General features: G+C 39.8%; 1 protein-coding gene across 1 annotated transcript in view; it reads left to right on the top strand.

The window, feature by feature from the left end:
• The window catches only part of tmem104 (transmembrane protein 104), a 51,625-nt gene that overhangs the window by 26,796 nt on the left and 4,750 nt on the right, over window positions 1–20,079 (top strand). The window contains exon 9 of the mRNA XM_020094732.2: window positions 10,038–10,131. Coding sequence (XP_019950291.1) covers window positions 10,038–10,131 — 94 coding nt within the window. The remainder of the gene's footprint in view (window positions 1–10,037; window positions 10,132–20,079) is intronic.

The raw sequence follows: 20,079 nt of genomic DNA on the forward strand, positions 1-20,079 counted from the left end.
AAATTTAATTTCCACTCCTGATGGACCTTCAGTGTCTCAACCTTCTGGAGCTGCATATGTGCATTCAAGGAAATTATTTCTTCCGCTATTTATTTTCTCCCTCATCAGGGTCTTTTTCTTCAACTCGTTCTCTTTGGCTCTTGCAGACTCCACATACAGCTATGTATGCATAAATGATGTGTACCTCTCTATATAAATATTATAGACCTTTTGATACCTTTTAATGACACTATTAGCTTCTTTGTAATTATTCTGATGGTGATGGGTCTGTTTGAACCCTCCAAAATGCACAGTAACCGTTCCCTTAAACCTGCACTCAGACATACACTCATTTTTGTGTTGTTACTCATGCAAACCAGCTTGAAACATGGTGGAAGGGTCAGGTATTGGCCAAAGAAGAATTCATTAAGCGGATTCGATAGGGGCTGGATCCATTCACTTTTAATTTGGTGCTTGATTAAAAAATTTTTTTTTTAAGTTTAATTAATTATTTTTTTGTTACTAGGTTATTATACAAAATGATGTCAGGCCTTGACTTGAAAAAAAACGTCTGAAAATATGTCCGGTGTGATGAATCAGGTCTGATGGGTCGTCCACAGTCTGGTTCACTGACTTCCTGAAACCCGCATTGTTTATTCATGTATGTATGTGTGTGAGTGTGTGTTGGTGGGGGTAGTTTGTTTTGTGTGTATGTCTTTGAGGAAGTTGAGTTTCTGTAGCTTGACCGAAAGACCCAGCGGGATGTGAGCAGCCAACAGAGACGGTCACATGAGAGATGCACTGAGAGTTTTCTGTTGGCAGCAGATAAGCACAGTTACATTCAGTCTTTATGCCTTTCTCATAAAACATAACAAATGTACACACACACATTCACACAGACATTAACATAAAAGTGACCCGAAATCTGTCATTCATTAAAAGTATTTATAAAGTAGTATTTATTTTAAGTTCGGACAAATGAGCTGTAGGAACGCACATGATCCTGTAGAGGTTAAAGTGATGAGGGTTTTTTTTTCTTGTGGACACTCTGAGTCAGCAAAAAAAGTGTTGTCCTTGTTGCCAACACTCGTCACTCATTTTGATGCTCTGTCAACACTTTTTCATTTGTAAAACATCCGACACAGACACTGAAGACAGAAAGCACCCAATTTAATTAATTAACAAATCTCTCCAGATTTTGTCCGTTACATTTAGGTTGACCTCTTTTCTTCTTGTCTTACTTGGTTGTTATTGTTGCTGTTGTTGATTTAAGGTCACAGCTGAGTTACTTGCTTTACCTGAATCTTCTGTAATTTCACCCTCAGTCGCCTGGTTTTATGCACAGCATCATTCTCACTGATTATTATTATGTCGAAGACATTTAATGTCTGGATCCTTTCATTAACTGCATCTACAAATTAACTTATTCTCATTAAAGATTCTAAATGACTAATTTGCTGTCAAGTTCTGTCAGTGTATTCCTTTATTTTCATCCATGAGGCTCTGACACTCTGTTAGACCGGCAAATAGTGACTATTATTTGATTAATTTATTGATTAATTGTTTAATCTAAAATAAAATCTGTACTTTCATGCCCAAAGTGACTTGTGTGAGGATCTTTAGTTTACAATGAGAAAAAACAGACGTTTTCAGAAGCTGGGAAGCTGGAACCAGTATATTGATTATCATTGATGCAATTTTTTGTCTGTTGACATATGATTCATTGAAGAATAATCACACTCATTCCAAAAAAATTTATTCAATGGTGAGCTCTTTACTTTACAAAGAGATAAAACAGAAAATATAATTTTTGATTTGCAGAAACCAGAGAATACTATCAAGGATAAATCTTTTGTTTGACATGTGAATCAATGAGCGATCACGAAGGTGCTGCGCTCTCTGCCATCGTGGCATTAATTAATAATAATTACATTGTCACTTAGCAGACAAAAAACAGTTATTCCTGCTGCGCAGTAGTGGATAAATGGGCCGATTCATGACGATCGTGGGGGCTGTTGCCAAACTGTCCTCTAGCGTGAGGGGTTTACAAACATTATCCTAATGTCACTGACAGATGTCCCACCAATTTTGAATCGTAAACATCAAACATTTTTGATTTTTGGTGGTGAGATTCTTACATAAGGTTAAAAAGACTAGTTTAGTTAATTCTTTCTTGAAAAAATAAAGCAGCATGGAACCATACATCTTAATTAGTTTTCATTAATTGGTTTTGGAAATATGTCAGTTTTACTGATTCATTCTTTCATGATTTATGTAAATGACGTCCACTTGATGGAGATGTTTGCAGGTGATTAATGGCGCTGAAGGTAGACTCTAGTTCATTCTGACAGACGTATCGTTCCAATATGGTTTCAAGTGCGTTGTGTTGCCTCCGAGGCACCAACTCTGCTTTCCTCTGTAATATCTGCCCCTTCTTACAGCACCCACCGTCATGTTGTGAGCATCTTTGCTCGTGTGTTCATTGAATCAGTTGACGTGTTATTGCCATCATAAGGGTTTGCTTGTATCTCCTGGGCTTTTTATGGCCTATTTTATGCCATTTCTATTCCATACCACCATGGTTAGGTTCCCCTCAAGTCTTTTATCATACATGTCAACACCAAGGCAATGAATTGCCCCATAATATCCAGTACTCCATTAAACCCTGTGTGTGATGCAGCCGAAGTGTTGTTGTTTTTTTCGCACAGCGTTTTATTTTGTTTTGCATCATTAAGATGAAATATTGTCTGGGAATCTGAATAATCAGTCTTGTTTTACACACTGATTTCTTGTGTTGACACACACACACACACACACACACACACACACACACACACACACACACACACACACACACACACACACACAATATTGTGTGCTTGGGTCGTTTTTCACTGCTGCTTTATTTCAGCCAATCCCAGTGACAAGAGTGTAGAGCAGTGTCTTAATTTCTGTCAAACTGTCTTTGTTTAAAAAAAAATCTCTTAGATACCTTAATACTATATATTAAACATCCATGGTATCAATTCAAGGTTTTAATTAAAGCTAAATGATGTGTGCAGTTGTAGAGGACTTGAATCATTTGTGTTTTTGTAGCAGTTCTTCTGGTGATGAGGCATCTTCGATCTGTTGTCTTCACTTCAACCACATATGTTTCTGTTGTAAAATGCATCTTGTAATTAAAGGTCTATTGTGTAAGATTTAGGTGAAAGGGATCTATTGGCAGAAATTTAATGTAGAATAATTCTCATGATGTTTTCACTAGTTTGTTTCATCTAAATTGTATGAATTGTAGTTTTCTTTACCCCAGAAAAGGCCCTTTATATTCAAATACTTTATATTTACATCGAGGGGACCCTCTCTACAGAGGCCGCCATGTTTTTTACATTAGTCCAGACTGGACAAACTAAACACCTTTTGAGTTTTCATGACAATTAAAGGCTACCAAGGGTTCTTTTTCATGTTTGGAAGGAGAGGGTGAGGTGAGGGGTGTTCAGCTGCAACATGCAACTTCAACTCTAGGTATCACTAAGTTCTACACACTGTACCTTTAAAGCTGGGATTTTAATTTGGGTTTTATTGTTTAACAAAGATGTTACTGAAAAAATGGTTTTGGCTCCACGTCTGAGAAATCTTGCAGGTGAAATGACGGAAAATGAGATTAAAAGGAAGCCCGTTGCTCTGCTAAAACAAGGAAGGCTTTCCTGTAATGACATGCACACATGTGGGTTAGGGCATATTTATTAATTTATTTATTTTTACTATCTTGCAAAAGACAACAAGAAAGACGACATACCAGAGTTGTTTGCCACACTGCAAATAGCGCCAGATTCTTACATTCTTGAAATCTGCTGAACACATAGTCTTCATTGAGTTAAGTTATCCTGCAAGAGCCCCTCATATATCAACACGGATTTGACACTTAGAGCAGATCAAACTTCTACAGAATATAATTTTTTAGATTTACATTCCTTTTCTTTCCAAAGCTGTGAACAAAAATCATACATTTTGGCCTTATTAATTAAAAATTGACGTGCAGTTTCAGTATTTTCAGTTTCAAATCTGTTTGGAATAAAGATTAACATCTGACACAAATGGCTGGGGATCTTGGGGCTGTGGGGATTGGGGATTATAATCCTCCTTTCTCTGTTTGATTGTTGGGGGTATTACCAGTGTCCAGGCTGGACTACCGCATGGAACCACCAGGGCACTTGTGATTTTCAATGCTCTACTGTGATCTCCTCTGGTCCTCCGGGTCTTTTACTGTTAACCCTCTTCGTGTCAGACAAGCTCCTCCAGCCTCCCAAAAACTGTTTACAATTTAAATGCCTGACAGCTTGGAGGTCATGAACAACAATCCTGTGGATATACAAATTCAGCTGCAGTGATGTCCAAGAGCTGGAGGACATCTGTGCCATCACAGAGTTTGGCCCACCCTTCGGGAAAAGAACAGAAAAATATGTTTATGTAATGTAATTATTTAATGGGGTGGACTGTCAGGGTTGACTTATGTGGCCCAACTGTGATGGATGAAGAGCCTTCGCAAACACGTGGCTCAGGAGAAACGCTCACATATGTGGTGATTAATGAGACCAGTGGATTGGTGGTCTCTCATCCGCACAAATCCAAAACACTGGTCGTCACAGACTAAGAAAGTGATTGACAGCTATGGCCTTGGAGGCCAGTAAGTGGCAGCTCTTCACCATAATTGAGATCATTCACCATATCTAAGCCCCATTAATCTCATACTCCTAAATTATAACTTTGCAGCGTCACAGAGGCCACTGGAGAAGTTTTACAAAAGTGATGTGATTTTGTTACTTTGCTTTAAACACTCACAAACACTCACAAACACCTGGGTATAGTTTTATACATCTAGCAATTCTGAGCTGATTCTTATTCACTATCAAGTGTTATACATCTTATAATTCAGTCAAACATCCTTTTTCTTTCCAGTGCACTGTTCCGCATTACCTTAATGCAAACAAACTATATTTGATGTAAAAAAATAAAATAAAAACTGTGAAAAATAACTCCACAGTCAACCAGGGAATATAAAATGCTGTGTTTTGGAGCTCCTTGTGAAGTTGGGTGAAAACACAGCTCAGAGAGTTGACACTGGGAGGCGCAGTTCCAGTACTAAAGGCTGAATGGTACACCCATGCATAAGTTAGCCGAGGTTGTCATAAAGGGACCATTCACCTAGAAAGCATATATTCTCACAATTCAAACACAATTTAAAGCTCATCTTTAACTTTTTAAATATACGTTCTGTAAAGAGCTACTTTGTTGCTACACTCGGTTGTTGAGGGATTGAGTCCTGTATTAGACAGATGTATAGAGAGCTGATTGCAGAACCTGTGCATGAGCTTGCATTTTTGTATTTAAAGGTCCAGTGTGTAAGATTTAGGTGAAGAACTATTGGCAGATATTTAATGTAGAATAATCCTCATGATGATTTCACTAGTTTGTTTCATCTAAATTGTATGAATTTTAGTTTTCTTTACCCCAGAAAAGACCCTTTATATTTAAATACTTTATATTTACATCGAGGGGACCCTCTCTACGGAGGCCGCCATGTTTTTTACATTAGTCCAGACTGAACAAACTTAACACCTTTGAGTTTTTATGACAACTGAAGCTACCACAGGTTCTTTTTCATGTTTGGAAGGAGAGGGTGAGGTGAGGGGTGTTCAGCTGCAACATGAAACTTCAACACTAGATGTCACTAAATTCTACAAACTGTACCTTTAAGATTATTTGCCTTTGGATAATCTTTTTTATCTGATATTATTTCGCAAAAAGAAAAACCATTGGTCTGTTTGAATTGCCACATGATAACTCAAAAACTATTGAACTGATGTCCATGACATCTTGTGGAGGGGTGGGGTATAACCCAAAGAAGAACCCATTTCATTGTGGAAAGGATCGATTTAGATGAGCATGTCCAGGATTTATTTTTCCACTTTCCTAAACATGGTGAGTTGTAGTGTTAACCTTGACACGTCTTCTTTCAGTCACAAAGGTGAAGGTACATTTCTGGAATCACAATTTCACATCAGATGTTTATGGGTGAGCAGATGTTTTCCATCATTACAATAATATCGGTGTCAGGTTCTGAAATTGGGATAAAAAATCATCTCAAAATATGAAATTCCAGTTTTGCATGTGAAAGTTGTCATTTATTAAAAAAAAGGATCAATAATCAATTGTTAATGTGAGGAACCTCCTGAGCAACAATGTGTCTCTCTTCAGGTATTCGCTGATGCACTTTCAGTTTGAACCCTGTGCAGAGGAAATAGGACAGGTCTCAGTGTTTGTATCCATCATCCAGCCTTAGTCAGCGCCGCAGTTTCTCATCTTAAACTCACCGTTCATTGCCTTCCACTCAAGTGTGTGATTGCAGCCGACCAGGTGTTGTCTCGTGGCGTGGAAGCAAAATGTCAGATTTTTAAGATTTTTCTCGTGTTTGTTGTGAAAAGTAAAAGGTGATGAGTGTGCTGCTGTTGCTGTGGAGGAGGAGCAGAGCCCAGGAGTAGGAGGGAATGGGAGGGAATCTTCGAGCCTAATCTGATTCATGCCACTTCTCTCCTGACTGAAGTGTTTGTGTTTATTGAGACATTTATTAAACTGAGCATGAAATGCAAGCAGCTTCTCTGGCGAGGACACAGAAATGCAGAGGAAAATCTGTCTGTTGGCCTTGCGAGGTAGAGAGAGATGAAATTGCTGGAACAGCCTGGACAAAGTATTAAATGAATAAATGCATTGGAACCAAGTGTCAATCTGTCTCAGTTATGAAATTCCAGTTATATTCATTTCTTCTTCTCCTGTTGTCTTGCACTTCTATTCCTCTAGTAGACTCTGCTGCATATTTTCAAGCTGATTTTTAGAAAATGGAACCAAGGTTATTCTGTGTGACATTAGTAAAATTACTGCTATTTAAAATGCACTTAAAGGTACAGTGTGTGGAATTTTGTGATATCTAGTGTTGAAATTACATGTTGCAGCTGAACACCCCTCACCTCACCCTCTCCTTCCAAACATGGAAAAGAAACTGTGGTAGCTTCAGTTTCATAAAAACTCAAAATGTGTTTAGTTTGTCCAGTCTGGACTAATGCAAAAAACATGGCGGCCTCCATAGAGAGGACCCCCTCGATGTAAATATAAAGTATTTAAATATAAAGGTTCTTTTCTGGGGTAAAGAAAAACTACAATTCACACAATTTAGATGAAATGAACTAGTGAAAACATCATGAGGATTATTCTACATTAAATTTATGCCAATAGATCCCTTTCACCTAAATCTCACACACCGGTACTTTAATCAAGCATAGAAAAGGTTTCTCTGTGGATTTTCAGTGGGTTTGCTTGTCTCTGAATTTTGTTTTTGGTTTGAGGGATTACATCTTTGAATGTGCTTAGTCATTGTAGTCTGACGTGCAAAAATCACAGCCGCCGCAGCTCAGCAGCTCCTTGAGGTGAAGCTCCCAGCACCAACTTTGTGTGTCACATCAACACAACCACACGCTGTGGGATAAACAGAATATGTGTGCACACTAACATCACCTTTTTTTTTTTTTTTTTTAAAGTCAGCCTGGTGATCTCCTGCTGCCCATATAGTGACACACTACCAGTTTATGTATCTGCTCCGGGAGAGTCGTGCCAGCTCTCTGGGTCTGAGTCACCCTACGGCACATGGCATCTGATGCCTCCAGGCTCGCCCACTCTCACTTCCACTTTTCCATTCCCATGCTGTCTTTTCCTGTGTCCCTCCTCCATCAGCTGTGTCGCTCTTGCCCTTGTGTTTTGGATTCAGCCATTAACTTCAATTATTTTACAAGTGGCATTAGTGCCAGACTTTTTCACAAGTATAATAAGGTTTTAGATATCAACACAGAAATGAAGGAATGCTTTGAAACTGCTGGTCAGTCCTTGTATTTATTTACAAAGTGTGAATTGGGGGAAATGCACAGTGGCCATTATAAGAGAGAACCGTAATTGCATTGTGAAATTTCATCATATGTAAAACCTCTTTTTCTCAGTTGGATGCATTTTGAAAAAAACAAATTTGTGCAAATTGTTTCAATAAACTTAAAAACAAGACCAACGTTCTACTGATCGTCTACAAAGACCTGGTCAGAGCTCATCTCAATTCACTACACGTTTTTCCGCGTTTTTTATTTTGTTACATAGAAGAATTTTACATTGTGACATTGTTCCATTTTCATTTGAAGCAGAGATGCTGAGAAAGGCTCCCTGTGCTGAAGCATTTAGTCCATCAGCCGGCTGCCATTAATTTCACTTCCCTCTTCAGACACATGTGTCTTCATTATGATTCATTCATTACATCTGTGGGTGTGCAGATTTATGCTTCGACTCGTCTTGAGCTTTGGCCGCACTTTACCAAAAAGACAGCTGGTGATTCTTTAATATATAGACACAGAGGCATCATCATTATTCAGCAGAGTTAAAGTGCTTATTTAGTTATTTATCTTTTGAATTTTATTTCTACCTCACACAACCGCAGACACCCCAGCTGGACATCTGGAAATAATAGCTGACTCTTGCTGTGTCCTAAGTTTCCTGGTTCCCTAATTTACTAATTCAAACAGTGTAAGCAATATGTACTTAAATAATTAATATGTAGATATTTTAAGAAACTTAAAGAGATAGTTCACCTGAAAAAAGAAAATTCACTCATTATCTACTCACCACTATGCCGATGGAGGGGTGGGTGAAGTGTTTGAGTCCAGGGGTAAACCGCGTTGCAGCCAAATCCAAAACAATTGAAGTTAATGGTGACCGATTCTTTAAACATAAAAAGAACAGCAATGCCTCCATACTGCTCCTGTGGTGTCATCCAAGTGTCTGTCAGGAACTTCAATTGTTTTGGATTTTGGAAAAAGAGTCAGCTATCATTTCCAGATGTCCTGCTGGGGTGTCCGCGGGTGTGTGAGGGAGAAAAAAATTCAAACCACTTAAATATGTCAAAATTTTTGCTCATCACTTTCGGAGAAGACAACGAAAATATGTAATAATGTAAAACGTTCTCTCCCCTGTCACATCCCTTCACCATGTCTCGTGTTAATCTGTTCAGTAGTTTGTGCAATTGTATTCTTGTTAACCAAACTTATCAGAAACATGAACACTTGACTATACATATGACAGACACCATTTGTGACAAAGAATGATTTGAGATTTTTCTTTTCGACTTAGTCCCTGTTAACACGGAGGAGGTGGGGTTTATGAATTATGCTGCTCACAGTTCACAGTTTTCAATTGCATTTATTTATTGTGTATAACTACTTTTATGAGAAAGAAATATACTGAGTACACTTGGAGACACCAGGTTTGAACTGACAAACTCAGAGCTGTGCGGTTGTGATCATATCACCAGGGACGGATGTTAATATCAGGTCTGACCAGCCTTTGAAACTCAGCAGGCTGCTTTGGAGATGGGATGGCACACGAGTGACGGCCACATGGCTCCACTCTGTGTAGTCAGAGAATGGGGGGGTGGAGGGAGATCCATGGAGGAGCGAGTGGAACTGATGGAATTGGAGCTGCAGGCTGAGCCACTGCCCCTGATTGCAGCTCTTGATAAAGAGAGTATCTGATAGGCAATCAGAGCTGTGGCCCAAGAGGATTTGAAGTTTTTGTTGGACTATGGATTTGCCCACCTGTTCATCTGGTCTCCTATCTTTTTTTTGAGAGTTCTGATGGGATTTTGACAGCACTTGGGGATTGATGCGTCTCCACTGGTGTGTTAGAATTACATGTAAGGGAATTGTCACAATGGCAAGTCAAAGACAGACCTTAAACAAGGGTCAAGCAAACACACAAACAAGGAATAATGCAAAAATTCCAATTGCAAAAGCACAAGTCCCTGAGTTCTTTCCAGTTAAAAGGATTTTAATCTAATCTTCAATCTAATCGAGGCTTAAGGACAGAGGATGTTGCACCCTGTACAGATTGTTAAGCCCTATGCAGCAAATTATGATTTGTGAATATGGACTTAACGGTTTGATTAACTGACTGTTTCCTTTGTGTTTCTGCAGAGTGTGTTCGCGGTTCTGTTGGGACCTTTTGCTTTCTTTAACGCTCAGAAGACCAAATATCTGCAGATCCTCACCTCGTTCATGCGCTGGATTGGTAAGAATTCTTCCTCACTCCTACTCATCTTTCAGTTTACTGATATGCTGAAGATTTAGGTTTCCACAACCTATTTTTCAAACTACACACATTTCCATTTCCTTGATGCCCCCCCCCCTTTCACACCCCTTCGCCTGTGTGGCTGCCGTGCTCAGGTCCGTCCATCATGGTTTGGTCCTGCTCTATGTCTTTGGTTCCCATCTCCCTTCATTCCTCAGCCTGACAGGCTTGACAGCCAGTCCCAAGCTTGATTGGACTGTCACTCACAGGGCGTCGGACGAAAATAAACCGCCCATCCTGGGCCCCGCTGTTAAAATCACAACACCACTGAATCATGGTGCTCTCGTCACCCTTGCACAGGCGCGTGCTAGCTCGCAGGAGCAACACACAACCACAGCAGCATCAAACACACTGTCCACTGGCTGGCTAAAAACACACAGTGGTTTATGAAAGTCAACCTCTGGCATTGCTCTCAAGCCAAACCCAAATAGATTTTGGGGCTGACACTGATATTGGAGATTTCTTTTGTGCATTGTATATTCTGTAATATATCAGATGCGAAAGGCTCATAGCGACCAATTTTATCATCAATATATTAATTGGTTGCGATCATATTATTTCCTCAGATTTTCTTAGTTTGTGTAGTGCAGAGAATCAAGTGCATTCCCTGTTGTGTGAAAACAGTTTGTCTTGTATATGTATTGTTTTTCTCACCCTGAACAGACTACACTATGATTTTTACGGCGCAGTTTCTTTTCAGAAATATGAATGTGAGTCTCTTTGTGGACAGCTTCAGTGTGTTAGGATGGATTTAAAATGCTGTGCTGTTCTCAAAAGCACAATAACCTCACTGTAGCAAGTGGCTCCAATGTCCTACAGTACTCCCCTGTTTACGCGTATATCACAGTTTGTTCCTTTAAATGAAATGTTAGATGCTCAAAGGTGCTTTGACAGATGTTTTACAGCTGCATCCAACATATGACACATTTTAGGAACCACCAGCATCACCCACAGAAGCCCCTGCTGCTTTTAAAGCTGTGAAAGGTGTTTAGTTTGCTTTAATACAGTCGTTGTGACACTCCCTGGATAAGCCGTGCGTCAGGCATAGCATGTCGCAACGAATCGTGCTTCCCCATGTGGGCGACATGGTGTGCTGGACACCAGGGTTAGCAGCTGGCTGATGCGTCAGGGCCCTTCCTTCTGCCCTGGGCTGTGGCCTTGTCACGCTTGTTGCCACTCAACTGTTGTCACCTTCTTGTCCAGTGAGCCCCTATTTTTTTTTTTAAGCACTAAACATGAGTGATGGTGTGACTGCCTGCTGCTCGGCTGTCTGTAACATGCTGGGACTTTCACTGTGACGCCTTTTGTACAACCATAGACTGTACAACCCAGAATTCTGTCAATTTAATTACAAATTCATCTTTTGACAAAATTAAAGTGGATTCTGCTCTTCTGGAGCGACAACGAGGTACAACTGTAACTGACAGTAAGTGTAAAACAACATTTCAGTTTTTGTCCATCTGGACTACAACACAGCCCCTGAGTTTTCAAACTAAGACAGGAGCAGCAGTGTTTTCAAACTGCTCCGTTTTAGTCGCTTGAAAACAGAGAAGTGAGGACAGCAGGCGTAAATGTGAAAATGTAAACAGTGATCAGTTTTTAAATAAAATGAAGTCGTGGGGCAGTGCTTCTGAGGCTCAACAGGTAGTTTATATTTTTAACAGTAAATCAGACACAGGTACCCTAGTGGACTCCCAGAATAAAAATAAAGAATGAAACAAGCATCTTTAAACAATAAAATATAAAAACAGAGGTCGATACTTTTATAGGCGCCGTACTCAACATTTATATTGACACAAAGTTTGCTTTCTGAAAAAAAATAAAAACTAAATACAGACTGCGGTCAAATAAATGTTGCATTAAAGTGTTACAGGATAAAAGATGTGAAATGGCTTCTCTGCACCAAGAAAAAATAATAAGTCACCGTCTCACCATCCATCTCATGCCCATAGTTCACTACAACATCGTATAAGAGGCTAAGAAAGTTCCCGCGGGGATATTCACAGCTTCCTACTGCTATTCTAAATGGGTGAGAGAGGAACATTTTGTTTTTGAAGGTCAGCAGGACTGTGGTGACTGTTTGAGCGGAAAGTTCAGTTTGTCCAGAGCATGTAGCTCACAGGGGGATGGTGAAATATGAGCGGCTCTTAATGAACCGTATAACAGAACCACACAGTTCAGAGGTCCTGTAAAAATTACATTTGAGAAACACACTTTTCTGTCTTTCTATGACACCGCGTTTTTCACTCAAGGACAAAAGGATCAGGCATATATCAACACAGCCACTGTCTTTGTTGTTGCCGGTCCCTGCCCTGTATTACTCTGTATTGATGTTAGTTTGACTTCCTGCGGAGATGAGTTCCAGGGTGATTAAGGGAATCTGTAGTTGACATCGGCCAAAGAACTTGATCAATAAGATCTTTACCCTTTAACTAAGCTTTTAATTATCGTTGCTGACCTCAAGGCCTTGTTTACCTCAGAGCTGCCTTCATTCCTGGGTGTGAAGGGAAGAGTGAGAGCTGCAAAGTTATTTTAACTGAAGATTATTGAGTAGCGCAGTCCATAGCGACTTGGGTTGGGAACCGGAGCGTGGCCGGTTCAAGTCCAGCGTGGACGGAAGTTGGAGAGGTGCTAGTTCACCTCCTGGGCACTGCCAAGGTGTTCTTGAGCAATTTCCCCATGTTTGCATGCTGTGTGTGGGACTGAAAATAGGAATCTTAATCTAACATTCTAACATTAAGCAATAATGAGCCTCTAATTTTTGTTTGATAAATGATCTTCATTACTCAGCTCTGAAGTTTTTCTGCATTCATTTCCTATCAATTGACAAATTGTCCCAGCAAATTGGACATTTTAGTTTTATCCCAAAATAGGATATTGTGTTTATTTCATTATGACTTTCAAATCAATGACAAAAAAAACCCACTCCCATCCTGTGCATCGCGGCAGAAGGGGACTATGTCTCATGGAATAACTTAACTTAACCCAATTGTCATTTTATAAACACACTATTTTAGAGCCTGTTGTAAATTTGCCATTTTGGAATGGGCTGTTTGCTAAGCCTGTGTAATGCTACAATATACAGTTTTATTGTCTGTGTGGTGGACGTTGTGTGCAGAGCTTTTTATAAACAGTAAAGTTAAAAAATTTGGTGTTCATCCTACCTGGGTTATCTGCAGTAAAGGTGTTATAGTCAATGTTTTTCATTAAAACAAACTGAATTTGTTTTATTACTGTTAATGTGTTTGGTTTGTATATATACGTTGATATATACTTGACTGGTTATTTTATACAATCCAGTCTGTGCTTTAATTAACACAATCTTCAGACCCATGTTCACAACTTTTCAAAATAGAAGCTCTATAATTCAGCTCAATATAACGAAACATTTCTCTTTTACTTTAATTATTTTGCTTGTTCCTCATCTTGCAGGTTTTAGAGGCAGCAGCTTTCTGATCTGTGGATCATTTTCTGAGCACTGGCTGAGAGAGGGAGCTAATTGGTGTTTTCATGAAGCTATTCGACATCAAGCCGTTTCACATGAAGCTGTTACACATGAAGCTGTTACATAGTGCAGTGTCATGGAGTTTGGCTGCCTCTTCCCTGTGAACCTGAGCTGCGGTGTGGGGCGTTAAACAGTGAGGCCGACTGCTGTGTTTCTCTGTGCTGTGTTTACTGATTGTCCTATCTGAGATCACACTAGTTGTCTCCAGGCAAGGCAGCCACTTATCACCCGGCCGCCCACCAGACACGACAGCAGCAGCTCGCTGTAGCTCAGCTCCTGATAGGTTTGAAGTGACAGAGCTGTGCCACAGCAAGAAATCCTGAAACCCTGGCGAGAAGTGGGCAAAGAGCCGGCACTGCTAATTACCGCCGAGATTATCCAAGAGTGCTCAAGGAGTACCTCTCTTAATTAATGATGGGATGATTGCTGAGCGGTACAGCAACTAGCGGGGGAGATGTTCAAACTGGCAAATGAAATGAGAAAACAGCAGAGTGGCGTCACCAGAACCTTGTGCGTTCTTAGTTTTCTAAATGCATTGCTGAGAAGTCCTTGACCTTCTCACTATCATCAATGAATTGCTCACGTTTAAGTGTCCAAGTCATTCTTTCAAAGGAATGGTCCCCGCCCCCTCAAAGCTTCCTCGAGCTCCGTCGCACATGAGATTGATCACCTCTCACCTTCCAGCATTTTCTACTTGTTAATTGAGTCCAGGAATCCCATCTCTTCTAAGATAGCCAGCAAAGAGTCCTTCTCCATAGGCATTCGATGACTCCTTGGAGTATTGAGAGTGTCTGCCAGCCTTGAGTTAACAGCTACAGCTTTGTTTGCTACCAGAGAGAGCAAAGCTGTAACAGTCTGCTGCGGAGGGTTGTTAAGTTGAGCCATCCCTCCCAAGGTCATTCCCTGTCCCCATCCGGGTAATATAAATCACAGGCTGCATGATGGACGACCACTACTTATATGGACGTGATGTGTGGCTGTTTGATACCTACTCAATATATATTCACTTCCCGTGTTCACATGTCAAGTGTAGCTGAGAGTATCGGCAGAGCCCAGCGTGTCACTCTGAAAGTGCATGTAATCACCATAACCTGACAGATATCTGCAGAAGTAAATGTCTCATCGCATGTGAATGAATGACTTTGGTGGAGGGTCTATGGACAGGTGGGGGCTGTTGCTATTGGATTGTAGGCGGGTGGAAGATTTCTTCAGATGGAATTACATCATGGAGTTGGTGGCATCTCTTAAAGAAGCTTTTCCCTTCCTGTCAATCCAGAATAAGGAGGAAGACAATAAAGGAAGTCACATTCAAATTAAGACCCAATGATTAATATTTTACTTCTATGTGTTTGTGGTCTCAGTATGCATTTGAATGTGGCTCTCACCTCTCTTACATGAAGACAGTGACCTAGATCCACACGGATACATGCATCACTTAGGCTATGTTGACATCTGGCATCCATAGTTCTTCAGAGTTTTTCATGCCCTTAAATGTAGTCAGTTGGAAACACTTGAAAATTGTGTTTTCAAAAGACTTTCCTGTTTCATCACGCACCTGTCACATGAACCTAAGCCGTTTAATGCAACAAGGGTACTGACTTACATGTGTCATTAATCCCTCTCTTTTTATTGTAGCAGCCATTGTGCAGTAAAATTGTTCTTGTTTTATAAGGTTACAACTGCCTCTATACATGCAGAACAATAGAAGTCATTGCAACAATGCCCATGGGCTTGAGCATGCTCAATGCACGTGATTGTGATATACATTAATATTATTTATAACTTTATTAATATAGCAATTTTTAAACTGAGGTACACATAGCTGTGAATACATAAAAACAAAGAAAAAAGGTAACTCTAGAACGACACTTAGTAGAACAGTAGAACTGTCCCTTAAATTCAATGTGACTCTATAGCTAAGCCAACAAAACAATTCAAATCATGAAATATTAATCCCCAGTGAGGTTTTTTTTTTTTTAAATCAAAGTCTATTAATTATTCTTTGGGAAATTTCAAAAACAACTTCAGTAAATATCCTTTGATAATATAAAGAAAAGGAAAATTGCTGTATCAGCCAATTTGTCAGGATTCACCAAAATAGAATCGGTTCTCTCTTGGCTCATGTCCTGAGAGCAAGTTTCGTGGAAATGTTTTTTGTATTTTTTGCGTAATTATGCTAACAAACACATGGGGGGGGGGGAACAACCTTCTTGGAGGAGGTAATTAACTTATCAATTAGCAGGACAAGTATATTTGAAAAACTACGAGGTTAAAATGTACATAATGTCAAAACAATAAGATAAGTTTAGAAAAATAGACAAAAGAAAATGTAGCCAAAGATAAAAATATCAGGCAAGAATTAAAATTCCTTCTAAAAGACTTATGAAGCTAATGCAGTTCCTTTTTTGGAACCAGGTGGGAGACTTTTGTAGGAGTTACAGGGAATGAAGAGCAAACAAAGACTATTTCTGACAAGGAGCCAAAACTCTCGTGTGGCCGGACATTGTTTTTATTTGAGAATGTGGATTTTAAATGTAAATCCCATTAATATATGAATTAATAATATATGGATTGACTCTGTAAACACAGAACCACACCCCTATATTCCTTTGTTCATACAGTTGATGTGAGCTGAAATGCTTTTACTTCATGGTGGTGTAGCACCTCAGCACTGAGATTGATGGCTCCACGTGCAATGAGTGAGATTAAAGTTGTCACAGGTGACGATGGCTCCTCCACCTCATGTAGCAGGATGCAGCTGAGAGTCGGTGACAAATGGGCACATTCTGAAACGCTTTAATCTCCGGGCTTTGCTCTCGGTATTCAGCTTCTGTCCACCATCTTGATTCACTTTGAGTTTCTTTGATACACTGTGAAGTTAGTAAGACAAAAGACTTCACTGCCACCGATTTCCATAAAATGTTGTCATCTGTGTGCATAAAGAAAAAAATGAGATCTTAAGCTTTAGACTTTGCTGTTTTGGAGGTTATTTGGAATATTGTTTCTTTATCACCCTGTTTACATTTTAACTGGTAGCTATCCAGTGTGATCAGAAATGCTTTGCTTTATCACAGGCTCTTGCAGCATTTTAATCTTGGCTTAAGTTGCCAAAAAGATGCCCTGCCACCCTGAGGTACTTTTAATTAAATGCCCCATGCTTGTTTCCTTCCTGTGCAGCCTGTGAGTGTTGATGTCAAGGAGGAGAAAAGCTTCCTTTCTCCCGTCCTCTGCCTTTTCTTCTGTGGCGATGCAGCAGAGCAGACAGGTGGCTGCGCTAGCTGCTTCACACGAAGCTACTCTTACAGACAGAAAGGTGGGAAGAGGATAAGAGTTTGAAGGAGAAAGAAGACAGCGAACAATAGGAGCAGACAGATGGGATGCAGCGATCTTTGACACATTAAAGATGATGTGCGGGAATGGAGAGTAATGCAGAAAAGGAGCGTCTACAACATAGACGACAGCAAGAGACGGTTTTATTGCCACAAAACACACAAATACAATAATGATGATATCTTAAGCTCCAGCAAATGTCTGGAAAATAGGTTTTCTGGAGTTTGTCTTTCACATGTAAATAATCCAGCAGGAGATTGTCCTGGTCAAATGTCCAGAACATTCAGGCAAGGGGAGGAGCTTGGGTATACCATGCAGGAGGAAGGAGATGACGTACAGTGTAAACTCTGCTGCGAAAATCAGTGTTTGTATTTACAGCACATTGACACAAGCATTGCCCCTTACCGCCAAAAGCTCTCAGATCTCGTCTGTCCAAGTTGACATCAGTGTCTCCTTCGTGTCTCATCTATTTCATCCCGAGATATTTCTATTTTTCTAGTTTGGTGTCTGAACCTTTTCCTGTTGTTTTCTTGTATGGTCTCACTCTGACCTAGGGGACTGGCAGGAGAAGTTCCAGAGCATGTACTCAGCAACCAACTCAGACATTCGTGTTCTCACATACAGCTCCGAAAGATTTCAGGAAAATATCTGGGTTTCAGTGCAGGTCTGGCTTTTAATTCTCATAAATGAGAGTAGGAACAGTGCACTTTAAGGTTTTGGATGATTCACATTACATCATAAGCAGTTTAATGTCACATTTTTTCATTAAGAAAATTATAGTCTGATTAATACATTCGGAAAATAATATTTTAGTTGCAACCACTGCAATCTTCTGAGACAATGTCCTTGAAAGTTGGTCTGCTGCCCAACCATTTGACCTCTCAGTAAGAGGGAGGAGTGTTTAAGGTCAGGGTGGGGGCGCGTGTTACTCACAGAGCTTTTCCCAGAGCCAAAGAAACCATTGGATGGAGGCCAACGATGCATTAAATACTGAACACTTGTGCAACAAGTGAAAAGACTTTGGCTCCTGACATGAGTGGGTGATTAGATCTACACTGATGTGAGTTTAAAGAAAATGTGTGAAACAAAGAGGTGGGATGTCACTTTTAGCTACTCTTGTTTATCCGTGAAAATAATTGGTGCTCACAGGACTGTTTTTCAGACTAAAACAACAAAGCAGTAAAAACTGAATATTTCAATATGTTCATCCCAGCCATTATCTAAAGACAAGTGGGACAGACTCTCTGGTTATACTCTTGATTTACCAAACCTCTGTTCTGATCAGCACAGGAGCCAGAATAGAACAGGTCTTCGTATGTAAGCTACAAGTTTAAAACTTAGTTATCAGTTATCAAGAGGATCAGAAATCCGTCCTCTGCTCTTCTGAGATATGTCACTATGATATGGTTACATAGTTGTCTGATCAAAAACAATAAATGTAGGTATGTGTTTGGCCATATTGAAATCTGAAATGAATGATCACCCTTCTGAAACACAGCCCCAGAGTTGTTTTCTTTCTGTCTGTATGTTTTCTCCTTTGTCACTTATATGGATCACTTCTTATTTGCTTTTTGTTTTATTCTCATTTCTTTATTTGACTCTGTGTTGTTTCTGTAAAGTAATTCCCCTTTTCTGCTTCTTTATATGACTATTATTGTTATTATTTTACTGATGATGATTCGTAGTGATACTATTGTTTCTTTCTCAATCTCCCACAGATACTTCCATCATAATCTCTCTCTCTCTCTCTCTATATATATATATATATATATATATATATATATTTCCCCCAAACTCACCTCAGTCCTGAACGCCTTTGTCTCCGATGGTTTCTCCTTCCCTTCGTACCACTCCGCCCCCAATAATTGTAATGAATTTTATCCTCCTGAAGCACATTACAGTGCCACTGCAGGAGAAACCAGGAGCTGATTAATCAAGCTTTTTGAAGTTCCCGCCTACTCCTCCACCCTGATAAAACACTATGACCTGTGTGTGAAACCGAAACTGTGCTTTGCTCTGACCTGCTGCATTGGCCCTGAAATATTTCCATCAACAACAGCAGGGATCTTTTAGTCATGCATTACACCCGATCCCCACCAGTGTGTGGAAGTGTATGGTATAGAATCATTTTCTGCATATGTGTGGCAAATTATGGTGTCACTGCCTAAGTGTCACCTCGTGTTTAAAGGACAGCTGGTGATGAAAGTTGAAGGACTGGCTGTGAGCCATCGAAGGGCTATGACTAACTCCTGGTGTCACGGGCTGATTGAATGTATGTGGAGGTGAAACAGCTTACTGGGTCACATGACCGTCAGCCAGTAACAGGACTGCACCCCACACTCAGAGGTCTCCTTTTGATACGCTCCTGCTGCTTGCCAAAGAGGCATCTCCAGAAATCAATTTGAGATGTGAACATCATTTGAACAGCAGGGAGTGGACACACATGGAGGTGGGGGTGGTTCCCTCTGTCTTCACCTGGCTCCAGTGACTTTATGTTGGGCCAGGAAATGATCCAGAGTTGTTGTTTGTTTTTACAGTCCATGTTTCTGGGGCAAACAGATGGAAAGCTGTTACACACTGGGAGAATGAAATTTATCCACATGAGGTGTATTTAACTCGATGTAGTGTTTCAGCAAAAAATATCATGCAGGTTAATTTAAAAGTTTGTAATGATACTTTTTCTAAACTCATTTAAAATATAATGCAATTCAAAGAATTCACATTACTGAGTCAAAAAAGTAATAAGAGCTAGTACTTTTTTTTTCAAAAGTCAATAGAAAGCCATCTTCAACAACATCTAAGTATCAGGAAAATGGGAGATAAATGAAAATATAAACATTAAGAAAAATAACATAAAATAATCCTCATGATATTTTTACGAGTGTTTTTCATCTAAATTGTATGAATTGTAGTTTTCTTTATCCTCAGAAAAGGCCCTTTATATTTAAATACTTTATATTTACATAGAGGGGACCCTCTCTACGGAGGCTGCCATGTTTTTTTACATTAGTCCAGACTGGACAAACTAAACACCTTTTGAGTTTTTATGACAA

The sequence above is a fragment of the Paralichthys olivaceus genome, chromosome 5 (assembly GCF_024713975.1).
Source record: "Paralichthys olivaceus isolate ysfri-2021 chromosome 5, ASM2471397v2, whole genome shotgun sequence".
Lineage (NCBI taxonomy): Eukaryota > Metazoa > Chordata > Actinopteri > Pleuronectiformes > Paralichthyidae > Paralichthys > Paralichthys olivaceus.